The 21,898-nt window shown below is 43.0% G+C and overlaps 1 protein-coding gene across 1 annotated transcript in view; it reads left to right on the top strand.

Moving 5' to 3' along the window:
* chst15 (carbohydrate sulfotransferase 15) overlaps positions 1-19,311 on the top strand; it is a 32,027-nt gene extending 12,716 nt beyond the window's left edge. The window contains exons 2-8 of the mRNA XM_076092902.1: positions 5,793-6,395; positions 7,810-8,149; positions 11,552-11,695; positions 15,416-15,572; positions 16,495-16,651; positions 17,786-17,933; positions 18,621-19,311. Coding sequence (XP_075949017.1) covers positions 5,955-6,395; positions 7,810-8,149; positions 11,552-11,695; positions 15,416-15,572; positions 16,495-16,651; positions 17,786-17,933; positions 18,621-18,820 — 1,587 coding nt within the window. The 5' untranslated portion in view covers positions 5,793-5,954 and the 3' untranslated portion in view covers positions 18,821-19,311. The remainder of the gene's footprint in view (positions 1-5,792; positions 6,396-7,809; positions 8,150-11,551; positions 11,696-15,415; positions 15,573-16,494; positions 16,652-17,785; positions 17,934-18,620) is intronic.
* The last annotated feature ends 2,587 nt before the right edge of the window (positions 19,312-21,898 follow it).

Raw genomic sequence — 21,898 nt, 5'->3', positions numbered from 1 at the left:
ACTGATATTCTGCTTACAGTCTGAAGTCATTAGCAGTTTACTCGATTCTTCAGGGGGGTTTTTTGTTGCATATTTGCTTTGCAGAATCTGTAAGTGGTCATAAAGGGGAAATGGCTTGTTCCTGAATGACAAACTGCTTCTTCAGTATTACGGCGGATGGTTGAAATCAGCCTGTGAGAGTAGGTCGAGAGTACTCCTGGGCAGCTGCACACAAGGACCCTGTGGACAGAATGTGCTATTCTGTTCTCAAGGTCTCCCAAGTCTTTTCATCACAGGGCTCTCAGTCCCCGTCAGTTTGTGCTCATGTTTATATTCCTCCACACCTCGACTGTAGCTAAATTGCAGAGCTCGCTTGCTTTGTCTCTTTTCTCTGGCTACATGGTCGTGAAAGGCAAGCAAGGAGCAGGTTGTTGTTTATGCTGCGCACATTTTACTTGAATTAATCTGTTTTTCCTACTTGTCATACAGACACAGAGTCTATCAGAAAATGTTCATGTCTGTATAGGGAGGAAGCAACACTGTGACACTCACTTTGCACACCTGCACGATGTTTCAGGGATAATCACTGCCTGGCAGGATAACACATTTTGTAAAGACGCTATATTGTCCCAGAAATGATTGCAATAAAACAACATTCCCTAAACGACAATGTAGGGAAAAGGCTGCCGTTTATTCATGCTGGCTAAAATGATCGCCGACTTTCTTATGTAAACAAGCAAGCATGCAAATAAAACGGGCAATATCCCGCTCAGCAAAAATGATCGAGGCCATGTCCAGATAACGTACAATGAGTCAATAAGATAAAAATAATTGAGGTCATGTCCATATATGGTACAATAAATCAATAGTCAATATAGTGTTAGTGTAACAGGCCTATCAGTCGGTACATCACCTTCTCTGTGCAGCATTTGCAAAGCATACTGTGCATCTACAGAGTATCCATATCTTCACTCTTTGTCCAATTACATCTCGATTTCCTCCACCATGCATGCATCTCTGATTTAATTTGCGATTATAAATTGGGTATCCAATGATTCATTTGTCTTTAATCATTTTTCAATAACTCTTCGTTGTAATATGGATCAGGCGCGCTTGAACTTCTCGTCTCTGTGGGAAACCTCATATAGCTTTGCTTCAAAGTCTTCAACCTCTAAGCTGCCTGTTGCTCCTGCAGATGAGTCAAGTTTAAGCTTTTCATGCCATGTTAACATCTAAGGACATTAAAATATACTCTGCATATGTGTCCATCCTCAGAGGACCAGAAGACATATGTCAGAGGAAAATTGTCTTACACAGTGTCTTCAAGAGTTTCCTGCACCATTTTTCAAAGAGAAAAGAAGTAGGAAACATCCGAGTCCCACTGTGAATGGGTTAGCGTCTAAGATGAAGACAACAACACAGGGAGGTCTGTGGGGATAACTAAGATATTTTAACAATATTCTGTGGTATGAAGCAGTAACTTCTACGTGGCCTGAGTGAGCTGGCGCTTTGCTTTGAATCCAAACAAAAAGGGTATTTCAGGGGCCCATCAGAAATACCAGTGAGCCTAAGAAGTAGGACAGTGTGCTCTCCACTGCGCAGACTGCGTCTCCAGCCAGGTATATAATGATCATGCGTCGCTGCGGTTTGAGGAATGAATGATTTAAGGGCTGTGGAGTGTCTTTTGTCATTCCTATTGTCTGAGAGCATTTACCGACCTATGGAATATGACCACAAGTCATGAGCAGAATAGGAAAAGTAGAAGAATATTCCTTACAAGTGAAGTCGAGTATGTTTTCATCACCACTTTACCAATTGTGTCTCCCCAATCAATGCCAAAGAAAGCAAATTGTCACATCCACAGCATGAGAAAAGCTGTAATAGAACCAGTTTGAAATTTGATTTGCTAAAACAGATGGACTTAACTGTAGTTAACAACAAAAGATTTCGATTCATGCTTTTTTTACAATAAAAGACAATCTGTCCATCTCCACCGCTTTTGTTGGACAAATAATCAATCTGACAGCGATAAACACAAAGAAAGGAATTGATCAGCGGAGAAGAAAAGGTACACAAGAGAACGCCAATTAGCTGCCAGTGTTTGAGACTGGTTTGGTTTTTCCAGACCGGAGATGGACAGCTAGGAGCGGAGCAGACGGCAGGCTTTAAACAAATCTTTCTGATTGCCTGTTTCACTGATCCGTCTCTGACTGACAGGCGGAGACAGTACAGAGAGGTCTCCCCCTGATGAGTTATTAAGGCCGTGGCAATTCCATTTGCACCACGCAGTGAGGGAGGTATCAGCACAGCGTGCAGGCCATTATGCCAGAGTCTTTGAAGTTAATCACAATCATTATGAATTTGAGTTATCTGCGTGGTCAATGAGTTTGATCTCTGCAGTCAGATGACACTTACTTGCAACGTTCTGACTTGCAGACTCCCTGAGCCAGTGATATTTCTGCCACACAGTTTCTAATAAGGCATGCTTTATAAAAGAGTTTATAATTTGTAAGGTTTATGGTTTTTGCTTGCTTGTCTTTATATATTATTATAATCTTGACGGCCAAACCTTTACAGGTTTCTTTTCTAATAAGCCGAGTGGTGGAGGGAGAACACACGGATACCAGAGCAATCTTAACCCAGTTTTATTTTTATAGTTTAAACATCAGACTAACTGTTCAGGCTGGTTTGGTGAGATATGGAAAAAAAACTTTGGAAAACTAATCGGTCAAGAAAACCAATGCTAGGCTTCCTGGCTATTGGGCAGCAAGCAATAAGCTGCCAGCAGATCTGCTCCTGAACTGAATCAACTTTCAACTCCACCAATGAACTCCCATGAGGAGCTTCTACCCTTTGCTTTTAAACTGTAAGTCCCTCATAAAGACAGATTAGTTCATAACCAATTAAGACATTCAAATACAATTTCCGAGGAAAAACAGTCATTCCTGGAAACAATCCAAAAAAAAACCTCCATACTAAACGGTCTAAGTTCCCTCTTCTATAAAGCCCATTGGATGCACTCACTTCATGTCCAGTTTGGACCCATGACCAACAGGTTTGCATATAACCAATTAATTAGTTTGAGTTGAATATATTAATAAATCGAGTGACTGTTTCATTAAGAATTACTTTGAACTTTTGCAGGTTAGCATGCTAATACATTTTAGAAATAGCAACAACTTTCTCCTACAAGCCGTGGTCAGAGGCACTAAATCATGTTAGAGGGGCAGAAATTAATGTCAAAAACATCCATCTCCAACGGGAAAAACAATACTTTTACTGTTATTTAAAGGTTTGGCAGCAGAAAAGGTAGATGATGCAACTGTGTGTCCTCTTTGTCCGCCGCCCTTCAGCCATATTTCTGTTTTAGTTCAGCTGTTTCATCATGTTTGATGGACAGGAGCGACGTTTTTGCTTTATGAATAGAACAGAACTGTCAAGCTGCCAGTCGCCCACTGCTACAGTTAGGTGTCTGATTGATTTAGATGCGGGTTCCCTTGAGGGTAACATTCTCTCGTCAATGACACGGCCTCTGTTTCCTCTTTCTCTCATACTTAGTTTTTTACCTCTCTCTCTCTCTCTTACCTTCATGCCCTCTTCTTCCTCCCCCTATTTTAAATAGCCTTGAGCATGAGCACCTCATTGACTTCAGCCTTGATGAAGGACACACAGTCAATAAGTGCTAATGGCATGACGACTACAGATGAGCGCATATGTTCAACAATAGCAAACAGTGGGCTTGTTACTCAAGTGCAATCCTGAAAATGTCATCCTACTTTTAGCGCTTTGATTACACACTGTAGTGTCCGTTTCTGTGACGGAACAGGACATCCGACCTGCAGTAATTACATTTCTGTTAAAAGCAAACCTCTTAAGTCTTTTTTGGAGCTTTCATCACGCAAGAACATTTTGAGTTTGTTTAAAAATGGGACCCTATGCCATTACAGACTATTTCAAATAACAAGAAGACTTGTTGTGGTGAACATTTATCCAACACAAGCACTGATACACCATCTCTGACATGCAAACTTTAATTAAAGTAGTGTAATTTACAACCCATTACTCTCACTCATATGTATATGTATATATATGTATTTATCTGTTTTTTGGGAAAGTGCTAAACACAATCCTGCTCCAAAAACGGGTTCATTTCCTGGCTAAAAGCAAAAAAACATGTCAGTATCTGACAGTGGCTCCAGCTTCTTGCATTGAAGCAGTCACTCCACAGCTCCCCTTTTCAACATCTTGAGGGCTGGAAGTCAGTCTTTTCAGAGCGCGGCTTGTTATTTCTCCACCTGTCTCCTGGAGAGACTGTTGCTGTCGGGTGACGCTGAGGGCCCAGCTGGGGGTAAATGACATTGCTTGAGCAGGTAGGTAGGCAGGCGCTCTCCCTTCCTCTTATCGGCTCTGCCGCGAGCTCCGTGAATACAGAGTTGTGCGAAGGGTGTCGGCGGTGGGCGGTGGTGGCGGGCAGACAATATCAGCCGCCGTGAGGAGGAGCGATGACTCACTTCCATAGAGCCCTCGTCTGATGATGTATGCCAGTCGGATGCAGGTGTAAAATACGTCAACCTCATGCCTGTATCCGTGCAGTTTCGAGGCTTCAGCCATATTCCCGTGCAGCCCACGCATCCTTTGACAAGTGTCCCAGACCCTCGGCTCTGCTGGCTATTTGTCATTATGCCGTATTGTATTCACTGCTGTCATGTTGGCTCAGCTCCAGAGACACAGAAAGCCTCAAGGATAAAACTACACGTTGCTGCTGCAGGAGCATTATCATCAAAAGATCCCCAATTCATTCACCCTTTAGACATTGGCCCTTCCCTTTTATCTGTGGGCGACTGTTGATCCATGTGACTTCCCAGTGAGGAATACCATTTTCTGATAGTATAATCTCTTCTCCGGTCCAGACCGGGTCTCTCTTATATTCGTGTCTCTCCCCAGGAGAGTCTGACACACAGCCTCGTAGTTTCTAGGCTGAAAGCATCCCTCGTCCTGACGTCCTTATCACTCCCTCCACATTGTGACTTTGTTGCACAGGGAGGGTGCGAGGATGGGCTGCGAGGTTGGGGAGGGTGTTGCTGTTTGCTGTTTGATTAAAACAGGAAGTGTAAGAGGAAGTCAGTGAAATTTATTTGACCCTACAAAAACGCGATTGTTGGGAAATTAATAATCAAAATCCCATTTTCCAAGACATGGTTTACAGGATGAAATGTTACTTCTTGGTGGCACTTCATCTAATTCGTCAATATTCAGAGCAGACACATTCCCGTCATCGTTTTCCACTACTGTCAATATCTTTTTCTTTTGTTCAGCCTGAGGTTATATGGCTAGAACTGCGGCAGTACAGAGGTTAAAGCGAAATTCCCTTCAGCTATCGAATCGTTTGACTGCTTTCACAAAGAGGCATTATTTTGTCATCGGGATTTTCTGAGACTTAGGGATGTGATGACATGCTCTTGAGGTATGAAATGTATATTTCATGCCTTGAAAAATGGAAAGAACTTCAATCAGTGCCTGGCCTTGGTTGCGAAACTGGTTCCCAAAATGGAGCAGATACACAAATGCAAGTCAGCATTTGATCAGGATGTGACGGAGTCTATTCTTTGTCACAGTCAATGAAACTTCTGGAATATCTGATGCCTCTTCCAGTTATTGTGAATGAGAAACAGGAAGCCTCGGTTACACAGACAAGTGTGGGTGGAAAGAAAGGCTTTTCTGACATATTTTTGAGGTTTTAGAAGTTGCTGCATCAGCCCAGGCATGAAACAGTGAGTCAATGTAGCTGACTTGTCTTTTTCCTCTTACTACAGGCGGGCGTCTGTTGATGAGGTGGGCTGTTCTCCACAACCCATCATGGACATCAACCGTCAGCCACTCCACCATCCCAAAACCTCCTGTCCCACTGGATCCTGCTCCATAACGCCCCCCTGTTTCTGAGCCGTGATACCTGGGACCCGCGGGCTGTTGACGCCATGACGCAGATGGACTACAAATACAGCCTGCTGGGCTCCGCGGTGGACGACTACCGCAAGAGGCCGCTGCTCCTGCAGGTGGACGACACGCCCGTGAACCTGTTCGCGGTCCTGGAGGTGAAGCGGGAGCTGCCGAGGCGCTGGAGCACGCTGGGCTGCTTCCGCAAGATCCGCCTCTACAGCTTCCTGTTCGGCCTGGCCGTCACGTTCCTCATCATGGCTTCGTACATTCTGACGGGGGACAAGAAGGGTCTCCTCCTCACCCCTTCGCCCTACCACTTCAGCAGCCTGGTCAGCCCGGGACCTTTTGCCTTCAACCTCTCCTCAGTCAAGGACGACGCACATATGAAACTGGTAGTGAAGTCAATCACATCCAAAGTGGAGTTTCGCAGCAGTCGACAGCTCCCAGAGCTCAAAGCGCTGGTTAACAGTGAACCACATGTGAGTATATCCATCCTAATGTACTCAAAAGAGATATTAAGGATGCAAATTGTATCAAAAAGAAAGATTTTGTTATCAGATTGATTTCCGTAATGAATACCTCAGTGTTTTATAGTGTAAATGTTATCTCTCCATTTTAATCATAATACAAACAAGTCCCAGGCTGATATTGATCTCTCTTTTAATTGACAATCTCAGATGTGTCTTGAAGCATAATTAAATGCTAAGTGAAAAGGTGAGTCAAATCAGTATTCATGCCTACGCGCCGTCTACACCGGGTTCAATACAGATACATTGTTGCAATTCCCCACTGGTTGCAGTTTCTAATTTAATTTATAAAGAGATAAAACTGCTCTGAAAGCCTTGTATAACACTTCATGTCACACCAGATAATTGCACATGTCTCTACCAATTGTTTTGCGCAAGGGATTTAAAGCTCAAAGTCATCCCGCGGTCTTCCAACACACTGGTCCTGTGGCTTTCTCACAGTGTCCGTTTCACCTCGAAGCCTGGTTCAATTAATTGTTAATCCTAATGATAATGGCTTGTGCTAGGGCTAATTTGCAACATAACTAATTTCTTATTGAACCAGCTAATGAATAGGAGAGTGTGGCCGCGGGACAATCAATACCACGTCTGTGGACGGATCCGGCATTAATTGTCCTCAAAGTAGCCGCGTCTCACAGACTGCGGGCGAGTCACAGGACCATGGGCCTTTGTTTGGTCACCGAGAAACACTTGTGATATGTGAAGACAAAAAGACGGTATAGGAAACGTGCGTGTCGCCTCACTTCTACTGCTGAGGATGAATCTGCTTCGCTCAGGGCAGGCTGCGTGGGTGTTCATGGACACTACTGTTTGAAAGTATTATGAGAGATTCACTTTTTATAATTTTTTTTGCATGAATCCAGCACATTGTATTCCAAATGAAACAAGAAAACTATACATTTTAAGTGCTGAGGGTGTCCACATCCATACTGGGTTAACAATAAATAATAGCTATTTTTCGGGCATATATAAAACAACAAAAATGGCCATTTCCCAAATACTGTCTGACTGCACTGTGTGTGCATACATATGTGCACTCACTTGTGTCTACGCATCTATGCCAACTCTCTGCCCCTCTAGAGATTGTATCCTCCTGCTCAAACTTGTCATGAACGTGCGGCTGGATCACACACACACAGATGGTGTTTGCCTACACCTGCCAAAACAGTGGCCTGCATAAATTAAACTGTTGAAGCAAACCTCTTCCTTTAATGAGTCTGTGAAATGACTGGAATGTGTTTATCTTCCATCGTGCAGCCGTAGCATTGATGATCTCAAGGGTTACAGAAGGCTTTGTCTGAAATGTTTTTATGGGGGTTGGGTAGTACGGTGGCTTAATTCAGCCTGCTTTCATTGCTTTTTACAGATGTTTTCTGCTATCCCACGCAAATTTCTGCCTAGCGTCAAGAACCCATGCTGGTATGAGGAATACACTGGGAATATCACCTCGGACCCTTACAGGACAAACTTGTACGCACGCTATTCGAGGCGCTTCCGGACGGTGTTTCAGCACTTGAGGAACACTTTCCGAGAACACTTGTATCACCGCGATGGGAAACTCTACCGCATGCGGTGCCTTCCATACTTCTATATCATCGGCCAACCAAAGTGTGGCACAACGGACCTGTACGACAGACTGAGGCTGCACCCAGACGTCAAGTTCACCACATTCAAAGAGCCACACTGGTGGACCCGCAAGAGGTTTGGTGAGTAGAGAAAACTGTAATTTGCTGTGGCTGAGGCCTTCAGGCTGGTTACACAATAATGAGAGCCCGAGAGCATTTAAAGTGTGAAACGTGACTCTCTACAGTACGTCATTTTGGTAGAGCCATGCCTCAGGGGGCTTCAGAGAAGCACTCGGTGACAGACGTTTGAAGGGGTCTCGGCCTCAAAGGCAAACCTGTCTTTTTTTAATAAGCATTTTATCTCCTGTATACTTGCTGTCATCATATTGTGAAGATGTGTTTTGTAGAAACTAAATTGCATAATTTATATACATTTCAGTAGTTAACTGTGGAGTCCTTTGGATATTGACTGATAATTTCACACCATGTCAAACTGACAATTTTGCGACATCAAATACCAAAAACTACACCCGCAGTTATTCTTTTTTTTTTATAATGTGAAACCTAGCTGGTTGTGAGCCCTGAATGTGACATGAATTAAGTATCTCCGATGCACGCAGTTCAATCTCCCAATGCAATTAACCGAGAAATGAATATTCAACACCCCGTTTTGTGCTGTGCATGAGAATAAAGTTAAACTGTTTATTTTCTACCTGAGAGTTGTTGGCCCCGAACCTACAGCTCTAATGGTGTATTTAACTTCTTCATTGCCTCGCACATTCAACATTTCGAATGCTAATAGTCATCTTTTTCGTTTACCCCTTCCTGTACGCCATCGTCATATCACATCTTACCGCTGCCACTTCCCCATTCTCATACGTACACCGATGGTTGAGCTCCTGCGGTGGCTGTGCTCATTAATGACTCAACTAGGACGAGAAAGAATCGAGACTAACTGTTCCTCTCCGTCATCTGAGACACAGATTTGTCTCTGTGGCGGAAGGGACTTGAAAAGAACGCTTGACAAATACAGCACATGAAGCCTCCTCGCACACTTTGAACCCACATGTGTGGGCGCACTGTTTCCTGCTCTCAAATACACTCGCAACATATCTCACCACCATGAACTTTGCTTCATTCAGCTTATAGTTCTTGCTTTATTTTACACCTTTCTGACTGCTCTCTTTGCACGCCATGGATTTTTTATACAGAGCCATCATCTATTTATTTAATTAGACAGGAAATCATTTCATTTTATGAGGGAGCCGTTTCATATTTTACCAACACTTAGAGGTTTACTTCAGGACGGTATTTCTCTCTAGTTTTAGGGAATATTTGCCAGTTGAGCTGGTGAAGACTTATGCATTGTACACATAATCACCGGCACGTTTCAGTTCAGACTTTTTAGACACACACACACACGCACACACACACACACACACACACACCCTACTGCCACAATCCTGGCTTACACTGTTGGTTTTCATGGAGTTTGAACAGGTGGTAATATGTGAATTTCCCCAAACAAAGAGATAAACCCCTCAAACTGTGCGTGGAGAGGTACGAGCCGCCTCGCCGCAGACATCTGGTCGAAGGGCTGTTCTGTCATCTCAATGTGTGGATGCCATCATGTGTTTGCTTCACCGTGTGCATCTGTGACGTTAAAAGAACCACCGCACCACCACAGATGGGATTTAAAAAGCCATGCGAGAGCTGAGAGTGCGACTGCATTTGGTTGAAGTGGAAACCCCTCAACCCCTCACTTGTCTTGCAGATGCTTTGTTGCGCTGCTCATTTGGTTTGATTTGGTGACGTTTACCAAATGATACCAAAAAAAAGCCTCGAGTCTTGTCTCTCCTTTTTCTGTGTTGTGTTTTTGCTCTCTAAAGAAGGCAAATCGTTCTTCTCAACACCTATCCTGCGTTTTGTTTTCTTTTATAACTGAAAGAGCCATTAAGACTCAGGCATAATGGAGCATCTTCAGCAGCTCATGAGGCAGGCATCATGAGTGTGAGTCAGTGTGTGTGTGTGTGTGTGTGTGTGTGTGTGTGTCTGCATTTCTGAAGAAATACTAGAAGAAGGAAAAAATGTGAAGAGCAGCAGTTAAACTGTAGGGCAGCGATCTGTTCAAAGTCAGCTCTGATTATGAAATCAGAAGCAGATTAGATGAAATTCTGAAAATTTCATCTAAATTCTCACCGCAGAAATCACAAGGAGGCTTAACCCCAATCGTCGTAGCCAAAATGATCCTTTTGAAGTTCATCCAGTTGCTGACTACGCCACTAATCCCTCTGAGACTAACGGAAACCTAACTGCTGGATTGATCAGTCCGCATGCGATACTTATTTTAATGAGATGTTCAGTTTGAGTTGATAATCACTTGAACCTCATAAAGCTGCGGGATGTGGATGAGTTGTTTGCCTCAATTTGTCTGCCTTGTGCTCGTGTTTTTTTTTTGCAGCCTGTGATGTTGCGTAGCAGCAAAGGCAGCTGTATCCCAAGGACATAGGTCCCTCTCAGTTATTGCCCCCCCCCCCCCAAATTCATCCTTTCATCTTTGCTGCCACTTTCCTTCTTCCTATCTCTCTCTCCCTTATAGTGTTGCACTTAGAGCTATATGTGCTGATAATCAGCACTTTTCTCTTAAGACATCCTTTGAGAACACTTTGATTTCAAATGGTCTTGTTTTGTACTTTATTTATTTCATTCCCCCTCGAGGCTCCACACATCCGATTCAGTGAAAAGGTGATTGGGTGTGATCCGCGTCACATGTAACTTTTTAAAAGGAGCGGTTTGAATCTCGGCAGACGAGCCTGCCGTATACAGTGCCCATCAAGAAACACAGGCCATTTGAAAATTGCATGACGCTTCACTCATATTGAAAAGCAAAAAGGATGAAAACAAAGCCCTGAAGTGAGACACACACACATACAAGTGCCATCACACCTCGTACAAGTGTAACCGTTCTGGATTAGCAAAGATGCAGGCTGGATGTTTGGAGAGTTTACTAATCATGTTTTCCTGCTAGCTAGAGAACGGTGTTTTCATCAAAGCATCACTGAAAGTAACAGATGCCTGAGCTACCTCATTATCCTCATGCTGCATGGATACTCCTAAATCAGACCCTGAATCCCCACAATTGCCTGGTAAATTGTAATCAGGCTGCAGACCACAACAGCACGGATGGAAAACACATTTTCTCGTCCTGCATTTAAAAAGCACAAACTTCACGTCAGCCCTTTAATTGGAAACAGGGAAAATTGAACAGGGAGGGTATTCCCTGCTGAATTTGGATTGGATTAGAACTTGGATTTAATTTGGTCACCCCACAGTCAAGACAACACAGGAGCCCCAATGACCTCCTTCAGAGTGATCACAGACACACATGGAGAGGAGGGGGCAGGCAGGAAGAAAAAACATGCTTGATGGATACACACCATGTCTGATCTCAAGTTATCAGATACGATCTGATAACTTGCCATCAAAAGTTAACATGCACTAGAGATGTTATTGTACTCTAAGAAGATTTTCTTCCTCCCTCAGGTATCATCCGTCTGAGCGAGGGCTTTCATGATCGGTACCCAGTGGAGGACTACCTGGACTTGTTCGATCAGGCTGCTTACCAAATCCAGGGAAACCTCACAGTGAATGCCAGCGGAAGCCCCAGCCAACCCAACATCATCATAGGTAAGCGAAACTAATTCACTAATTCAGTTTCCTGTGATCATCAAATGTATGCACTTTTCTTTCCATATGGTAACCAATGGCCAGAGCAGACGTTAAGCTTCAAATAAATCACTGAAAACATGGCGTGCAAGTGTCACAACCACAGGATCTGTAATGTAGAAACTATTTTGTTGATGCGTCATTTGGATTGGCCAGTAATGATAATGAGTCGCAGTAACTGCTGTATCTGGTGACAAATAAGGGTTGTATCACTATTTGCGGTGCTTTTATAGACTCTGGTATTCCCCCTTTAAAAAAAACAAAAAGACTAGCTATCCACTTCGATACTTTCCATCATTTGCATTTAGGGCACTAGTTTACATGGTTTAAATACAAACTTATAAAGTCTGCCTCTGCAGGGATTTATTATAAATGTAGTCCAATGTCCTGGGTCGAAGGATCCGAAATAGGGCAAAATTGGCATATTTTAATATGTTCCTGTCCTTTCTCTGAGTGGTTTGTGTTGTCCAGCTGAACGCATCACATTAGTTTCAGGAGTCACATTCTCCAGATAAACTTAGGGCCCTATAATTTTCACAATGTGAAAAAAACACAGACACAATCGTAGAACTTGATAAAAATGTGGATGCAATTTATAGAAATTAGGGTTTTCCCATTATAATTTTTCCCCTAAGTTGAATGAACAGAAAAAAACCACGATGCCACTATGTTTTGGTTTAATTTAAGGGCACGCTGCTTCTTTCCTCTGCTCTCTGTTTCGGTGGTTCACTGGGAGCGAGGCTCAGTTGATCCACACATACACAGTTGGGTCAAAGAGGCCCACTGAGACGGCTCGCTTAGTTCACTCCAAACGACTTCAGCTCTGAATTTCCATTCGCCGATTGGAGCTTCCCCACAAAAGCCCCAGATCAGAGTCAAATCGGTGCTCGCTGTTCAAAGACGAAAGCGTCGAGGCTCATTGATGCATCACCTAAAGCTAAATATCTGACCTGTTGATGAACTTCAACCATTGAGAGCGCAGGACACGTGTTGAGGGTAAACTTCGGGGAGGGGCCACATGTTAATGATCCCAAAAACTGAGGAATTCGACGCAAACGGCTAAATATAGAGCACCTTATTTTACAAAAGATCAAGTAGCTTGTGAAAAGTAGATTTAGTAGGCCGGTGCCCAATATTAAAAAGGACTAAGACCAGTCGGGGTCAAAAGAACTTGTTCAGGACCCCCCTATTCCAGCGCCTGCAGGGATTTGGAATCTGAGACTCCACTAGCGTCATTTTTTTACAAATCACTTTTGTCCAACCCCAATCAAACACTGAGCCCATTTTTAATTTCATTTATAATTTCTACAATAGTTTTAAGATGAACTTAACCCCCGGAAACTAAACATCAAACATCAGCTTTTCACAACAAGCAAAGCAAAGCATCGTGTGAAACTTTGGGTGGCAGGATGACGTGCTAATGAGCAACTTCCCATGTCTGGATTACAATAAAGCACCTTCTGATCCATATCAGAATCATTATCTTGAGCATTACACGTCAGAGGTAAGATACGAGAACACACATTTGACAGCGTGTAAAACACAGTCTATCACTCATCTCTCGAATCAGATTTCTAGGCAGTTGCACAAAACATTTCCTGTTCAGTGTAATCTCTGCCTTCCTGTTTTGTCAAACATCATGTCACAGGACAGCTTGAGCCACCTCCCTCTGCTGTATCGTATTAGTTACTCAGGTCATGCGTTGCCAGTGTGATCTGTGCGAGGAACGTGGACCGACAACATTCGGTGCCCCTCGTCAGGATACGGCCGATAGCAGTTGGCTCGGGGAGACCTGTCACAGTGTCACTTGCCTGGTACTTTGCCTGCAATATTACAAAGCTGCTATTAAAGCAGCAGGTAGTGAGGCTGAAGCACAGCGCTGCTCTGTAGCAGCCAATCTCGTTCTTAAGAGAGCCGGTGACTCAACCCTTACAGCTTTATAATACTGGACTTCCTTCTGCTTCGCTTAGCCACTTCACTGAAGTGCCGTATAAAAGGAATCATTGTTTTTTGTGTGTGTGTGTGTGTGTGTGTGTCAGGACAGCAATAATATCCGCAGCGGGGTGGAGAACTCTTTCAAACCTCCATCCTCTATTTGCATATCCTGCTTCCATCCGTCTCTGTCTTTTACCACCGTCCAAACGCAATCTCAAAGAACTGCTCGACTGCAAAGAAGAAACTGATTTAAGTTTTCGACAATAGCCTTTTCAGACCGGATAGAGTTGGTGCATTGAGCACAGCTTAGCGTGCCGCTCTGTTTTGTTTCCCTCTTTAAATAAATAATTATTGTAAAAAAGGAGGGAGGGGGAGTGTGCCAAAGCCCCACTCAGTATTCACACGATACCCTGGGAGAGCCCAGCAAGGTGCAGGCCTGTGGCCAGGATATAAGAGGCACGCCGGTCTGGCTCCGCCATTTGTTTGCCCTATTACGGCTCCCCCCCCCCCCCCCCCCCGTGGGGGCAAAATAAGCCCTTTTAATGGACACCGAGACCATTAAACAGACTTGATCAGTGTGTATTATTTCAAGCACGACAGCATTAGCAGCGATCCCATTTGGCCCTCACCGTTGTCATCACAGAAAATAGGTCCTGGCTATCAATCCCTTTCTCTGAGGAAGGGAGGCAGATAAGGCCCCCGTGTTGTGTTCCCTGCAAATACATCACAGCTTCACTTCACAGATAAGAGGATAATGAAGGCAGAGACAGCCTAATGAATCCTGGATATCGTGTCTCAGCACAGCCTGATAAAGTTTCTGCTCTCAAATTGTTGGAGAAATGAAGTCTTCTGACTCCTTATGAGCAACAGTGCTGCCACTGTGTGCAAGTCTTTCCGCAATTTTACTCACAGCTGGAGTTGTCACATGCACTTGCTTTTTTTTTTTTTTTTTTTTTTTTTTTGCTTTAGAATCTTTTGTTTTATTGACTTGTCGCATCTATGTTGGGAACATGCTGTGTCTGTTAGTTCCAGCCTTGATTCAAAGGCAGTTGTATGTAGAAGTTGAAACAATCGTTTCAATTTCAGAAGACACCAATTGGGGAATTTATCTGTTTGTAACAGTTACTTACAAAAAATCTGAGAAAACAATAAAACAAAACTCTAGGCAAATATTAAATATTAAAAATAACGGAGTTTGGAACATAATCATAATTAACGATATTTTCTGTACTGTCAATGTCCCAGGAGAGTATTGTTTACTGTAAACTAAAATGGCAGTGTCTTTTTAAACAACAACTATTATCAAAATCTGCCAATTATTTTCTTGATTGATCTATTATTTATTTATTTATTAGTCTATATAATTTGCAGAGTCAAAGATGACGTCTGACCAAAAGTCGGAAACCCAAAAGATATTCAATTCACAATATTATAATGAAACAGAGACAAACAAGCAAATCATCACATTCGAGAAACTGGATCCATAAAATATTTGGCTTACTTTTTACTTTTATGGTTTAAATCAATCCGCTGCCTTGTAAAGATTGTGAAAATCTATAAAAAAAATATAAAAAACAGAGACAATGAGCCTCGCGTATTCAATTACACACATCAAACGCAACACCAAAGAGTGAGAAAAACTATGAAAATGTGTCTATGTGTATGTTTTGTTTCGCCTCTGGATAATTGTATGATGGTCTGTGTGCATGTTTATATTTTTAACCACTATGGCTGTCATTTTTGCAGGAGAAGCCAGCGCGTCCACTATGTGGGACAACAACGCCTGGGTGTACTTCTACAACAACACCACAGAGGGAGAGCCTCCCTTCCTCATCCAGGACTTCGTCCACGCCCTGCAGCCCGATGCCCGCTTCATCATCATGCTCAGGGACCCGGTGGAAAGGTGAAAGTAATCTCCGCTTTACTGCCTCGCCCCCTGCATATATCTGCACTAAAAATGCATGCCGGTAACGATGCAGATACAGCTCTGACTCCCACTGCGACATCTTTGTTGCCTCCATCATAGCTGTTTACACTGCAGATACAGACAGATGCCTTTTTTGTGTTTACAGGAAACAAAAGGCCTGCTGTCACAGGCGTTGCGTTGCCTTTTACTCAGTCTGGCTGTCAAATGCTTCTCATTATGATGCCTTTATCAGAGTCGAAGAGAACTTACTGCTGAATGCCTGCAAGGCATTCTGTTTGAACTACTTTGAGTAGCATTCATTTTATATTAAACTGTTCATTAGTACTCAAAATGATTATTCATGTTGCCATAAAATATATTCTCAGGGTCAATATCTGTCTCCATATCATGCATTTTTTATACTCAAAAGTTCACAGTCCGGGGCTTTCAGTCCCAGGCTATCATATCCCCAATTCCCTTTTAGTTGCACATCATTGATATCTCCAGCCAGATATCAATGCACTCCGTTAAAACCGGATTTAATGACCACTTATTTCAAATATTGTTCATTCAAGTCTATGAAAAGTGATCCCCATGTACCCAATCCTGGATCATTTCAATGGCAATCATTTATTTCTGCAATAGCTATCCAGTCCAGTCCGAGGATGACTGCTCAGTCATATTTATCCAAGTTGTTAAGTTTTTGTCTTCACTTTGTGCCTGACTTTAAACTACAGTAAGTTGCTGCATGTGTTGCTGCAGGAAACAGATTTTTGATGCAAGACAAAATATGGATGAAAACAGGTTCTGTATCTGAAAAACCTGGGAAACAATGAGTCATGTGTCCTCTTTTTAACAAAGTGAAATCTTCGGGTCCCAGGTTCAGATTTGTTTACAGAGCATCTCCGTTGTCTTGCAGGCTCTACTCAGACTACCTTTACTTCGGTATTTCCAACAAGTCTGCGGAGGATTTCCACGAGAAGGTGTCGGAGTCGCTGCAGCTATTCGAAGGGTGCCTTACGGAGTACACGATGCGCTCCTGTGTGTACAACACTACTATCAACAACGCCATGCCAGTGAGTGCACCCTCCCCTCCCGCTTTTGTCTCGCAGAGGACCGCAATGTAGCCACCAGCGTATTAGCTGGTGGGAAGAAAGAAATAGAAAAGGGAGTAAAAAAGACAGATGGAGTGAAATCCACACTTCATTAGCACACGCTAAAGCTTGCAGGGCGGACTTCATGAAAGGGACTGGCGTCAACGACACTGTTGAACCACCGAGCCTGGCAGTGTCTACAGCCTCTCTTTGTGTTAGAAAACCAAGTTTACCAGTGGTGTGAATGTCCTTCTTGCTCACAAATAAGACCAAGTCTTAGTGTCAGGCAATGCTGGGGCCCCAGTGTTGGGCCCCCGACCAGCTTTTTCCACAGTGCGTTGAGGCAGACTGGCAGGGGGAGGAGACCGTCCTCTTTTGGCTCCCCCTCCAGGCTGCCTTACACAGAGGTCCTCCTCTCCAACTGCCACTGACAAGCTTTATGGCCCTCTGAGAGCACGCTTGTCCGTCCTCCACCAATATATCTTCAGAGTTATTAGTCCATGTGGAAATACATTTCAACAACAATTAGGCTACCTGCGAACGCGCTTGTGAAATCTTATAAAAGATCAACGGCAAATGTATTTTTTGGGGGATTGTCTCAGATGTATTTTGAGACACACCCATCACAAGTTACCAAGGTGACATCTTTTCTGACCAACAGTCAAAAATCCAGAGAACAGAGAAAAACAGAGAACAAAACGTCCTCACATTTGAGAGACTACTTGCGAATGTTTCTATAATTTTTTGTAAATGTAACGCATAATGGATTACAATGATGGGTTAAAACTAAATACAACAACATCATAGATCATTCGATCCTAGAAGAAACTTCATCTTTCTGAAATCCCTCAACCACACACACACACACACACACACACCACATGATACCAGCACATGTTCACATGCCCACGCGGTGCCTTGCATTACCCAGCCGTACCCAAGGGGAAGATGAAAGAGCATGCTGGTGGAATTACCTCCCTCGGTCTTCCTCGTACATCCCCTTGAAAGAAGTTTAACCCATGCATACACCCCCGCCGCGTCCTTCCCCTGAGGAGGACGTTTCTTCTGATAGAGCTCAGTTTATCTCACATTAATTCTCCTGTTTTGTGTCCTCAGGTCAGGTTGCAAGTCGGCCTGTACATTGTGTACTTAATGGACTGGCTGACCGTCTTCAGCAGGGAACAGATTCTGGTCCTGCGGTTGGAAGACCATGCCTCAAACAGGAAATACACAATGCACAAAGTCTTTGACTTCCTCAACCTGGGTGAGTAAGCGACACATCCCCACATAAGATCCTGGTCTGTAATCATTCCCTCTGGTGGCTCCGATCAATACAATTAACAGATCGCTAAAGACGTAGGGAAATGTGAAAAGCCATGTCGGCGTGTAGTTAAAAGTACTCAAGGGAGGTAATTAGGGGATTCTGGTGTCTACCGTGTTAACAAAGAGCAGTGCATGTACTGCATTCGAAAATCCTGTTGATTTTGAAGTGCTTGTGTCGTGTACTGCCCACTAGCTTAGAAAAGAAAATGAAATGTCCCTCAGATGAGGTTCTGAGCTTTCTTACACCTTCTATACAGTACTTTTAGTATCGACCTCTCCTTGGGGTATACAGTAGATTGCTTTAAGTAACAGGCCAGTGTCTGTGTGCTGCAGTCAAAATACAGTCTTGCCCTGTAGTCTGGAAGCCCTCTTGTCTCACTGGTTCATCCCACAGTTGAGTTGCCCCAAAGCTCAGACTTAGCTCTTCAAAGAGCTGCCAACACCAGCCAAGATGCGATTACCTCCCAGAGCGTCAAATCTTCTGCTCAGAGCACAGCTGATACACACAGTGACAGAGTAGAGTCCTTTAACTGTATCTTTGTTCCGTTTGTTCGGTGCTGCGGCAAAATGTGAAGTGGCCCGGGAAGGAGGGATGTGAAAGAAGTGCTTGTGTGTGTGTGTTTCACAGGGCCTCTGACAAAAGAAAAAGAGTCAGAGATCACGAGAAGTCCAGCGTCAAACACCAGGAGGCCGGCTGACAAAAACCTGGGACCCATGCTGCCCATCACTAAAGAGATCCTGCGGGATTTCTACATGCCGTTCAATGAAAAATTGGCCAAAGTGCTGCGAAATGACTCTTTCTTCTGGGAGAAGAACTCGAAACTCTGAACAACCCCACCTGCCCTTTACTTCGGTTCAAAAAAAAAAACCACTGATGTGTCAGCCAGCCCCTTCATTTGAGCTTCATCTCTCTCAAGTGCCCATGAAAATCAATGTTGTTTTTTTAAATATAAATTATTTTCTAAGTTATAAAAACAGAGATGAATCAAAGATAGAAAATAGCACAAGAGAGCGTGGTGATTTTGTGTGTGTGTGTGAGAGAGAGAGAGAGAGAGAGAGAGAGAGAGAGAGAGAGAGAGAGAGAGAATGAATACAAGAGAGAAAGAGATGTTGGCAAGTCTGGATTGTTTTTGTTTTTTGTGACCAGATGTACAAAATTAAATAGTGAATTCAAAGATATTAAAACTGAGTCCTGTGTTGTTTGATCAATTAAAAAAAGAATACGTCTCACAGAACTGAAGAGATGACACTTATTTTAATAGTTGTGTCCTTAGCTGGAATATATCCGAGCACATAAAAGACGTATTAGCCTTGATGATAAATCAGAGTCCCCTTATACTGTACATAGTGAGAAAAAGCTGAATTCATTCGTCTGTAATCAGAGCACAAGTTTAGTGAAACAACAGCACCCTCTACTGGACATCACATACCATTGCAGTCTTAACATTGGCCCCATCCAATGCTATTGCTGCTGATACCAACAGCAGCACACCAACGGCTCAAAACTAAAAGACACCAAATCGAATGAATTCAGTCTTTAAGTGCAAACTTCACATATTAATATGTTGTATTATAATATTAAATGAGCTAAAAGGGAAATCTGAATGACAAATATAAATGTTAGTTATGAAGTTGAGTGAGTCAGATACCCGAAAGGCAGCAATTACTCTGATCAAGTCTTCTTAACAATTTGCTCTCCCTCTGTTGTTGAATGAGTGTCACAAACACTGAATACACGCCAATTAGTAACAAGCTGGAAACAAAACTGTTTGTGATTGGATTTGAAGCTATTAAATCTGGCAAATGAAACAAAGATGTTTGAACTCCCGAGACAGAAACACAGCTAGTTCAAATATACCGTGAAAAGAATCAACAAGGATTTCATGTGTTTAAAAACACTGCTGGACATTTTAAATTGAGGAGAAATGATACTTTGACATATTGAAATGCTGAAGTTGGAACATACACTTTTTCTACACCAGAGGGCAGACGAGCATTTAGTAAGTGCAGCGCAGTCTATCTAGAATCAACAGAAGATTTAGTGTGCTTTAAAACTCAAAAAAAGTCACCCATCAGGAGTCATGCATCTCTTTTCTGGCTGCCTCTTAGCCGTCCTCCCCAAACTTCACTTCAAGACAAATTGACCCAAATACCACTGGAAAACCTTTCATAATTAAGAGGAAACCGGCAATCACACAGATTTATTAAACAATGTGTGACCCCATTCTTCTTCTTGTTGTTTTCAAGAAAAAGGGGAATGCAGCTCTTTCACTGTACAATCTCAAAATGCCAGCAGCTTTAACGACTTCCTCCTCACTGAAATCAAGACAATCTGAGTGCAAGTAATTTGCATATTTTGTTCGGAGTTGGACGTTCCATCCGGCTGAAGAGGTTCTGCTTCAATGGGAGCCTCCAACCAACTTCAATTTCCTTGGAATTCACAAACATTATCAATGCTTCTTCCATCCAAGTATGTGCTGTATCAGAATACAGTGACTGACAGGAAACTGGACAACTACCGCCACCGACCAAATGCCAGAGACTCTTTGAGACGCACATTCAGCCAAATATCCCATTATTTCGCATTCCTTTGTATTGCCTCTGTGCAAAGTGTTGTCATGGGAAATTACAGGGTTTTTTCAGGCAGTATTAGCAGTCTATCAGACAAAAGAATAATTCAGTCAACCAACTCACATGGAACAGATTTATAATGCCAGCAGAGTTGATATTTGAGTTGACACGACCCCACCGCATCCCACGAGGACACAGCGAGCTCAACACGGCAGATACTTAGGAGTGATGATATTAAACTCCCCCCCCCCCCCAGAGAGCTTCAGCTCAGAGCCAACAGGTGGATGCTGGGGTGGAGGTGGAGCTAATAAAATGCTATATGAGCAGATGCAGCGAGTGTGTGCAGTGTACAGCAGAGTTTGCAAAAAGAGACGGACAGGGACAGCACAGCAGGGCACATCAGACTATGAGACAAATTTACTTAAACCTGTATTCATCTTCAATGTGCAGACTGGACACCAGTGTTTTTAAATTATTATCGTAGACTTTTGAATTGAGATGGAAAAATCAAAACCCAGCAATCCATCTTGCATGCAGCAACATGCTGAAACAAGTGACCTCTGCAGAGATATTACCAACTTTTTCATATCAAAATCAGATCAGTACATGGAAATGAGCTTAAGGTTGGCATTGAATGCTTTCGAGTGTGGCAGATTATTTTATAGGAAATCTAAATGTCATCTAAACCCCAAATTGGGAGTTGAAATATTCTCTAATGCCTAGTGGGGTATGAATGAACTGAAATGGATTGTATGCAAGAGAGCAACCATGTTTACATATCAATAAAGCAAATACACAACATTACCCTCAATTACAGTGAGCCAATGGAGCCCCATTTGGGGAGGAACAACAACAATACACAGACATAAACAATATTCATCATTTTAAATCAACAGCATGGAAAATTCACAAAGCATGTTCCAACAAAACAACCAAAATTTATAATTAAAAGCCTACCAATGAAAATACTTCTCATAGACATGGCAGCAACATTAAAAGCAGGAATTAGAGGAAGGTGAGAGGGGCAACTAGTGAAGTTAGCAGCCTTGCTTTCTAATGTTGTTTTGTGAGCATGGCATCAAGTTAGCCAATGTTTTTTTTTTTCCATGGCAGCCTCACTGAATACGTCCACAAGGGGACGGAGCACTCGCAGTTTAAATAGAGCGAAAGTCAAAAGGTGCGTTGGATATGTGCTGCGAGAGTTGTCGAGTTTGTGATGAGGGAGTGCAGCTGCAGTTGTCCGACTGAATAGGCTAAGCCTCTGTTCTGCAATACATTCATGTTTGTCAGACTCTGTATGATTGTAAGGTTGCTGTTTTCTTATAGTAGGCCTAT

The sequence above is a fragment of the Anarhichas minor genome, unplaced genomic scaffold (genome assembly GCF_050575085.1).
Source record: "Anarhichas minor isolate MPS153535 unplaced genomic scaffold, ASM5057508v1 ptg000017l, whole genome shotgun sequence".
Classification (NCBI taxonomy): domain Eukaryota; kingdom Metazoa; phylum Chordata; class Actinopteri; order Perciformes; family Anarhichadidae; genus Anarhichas; species Anarhichas minor.
This window is presented reverse-complemented; position numbering and strand designations above follow the sequence as displayed.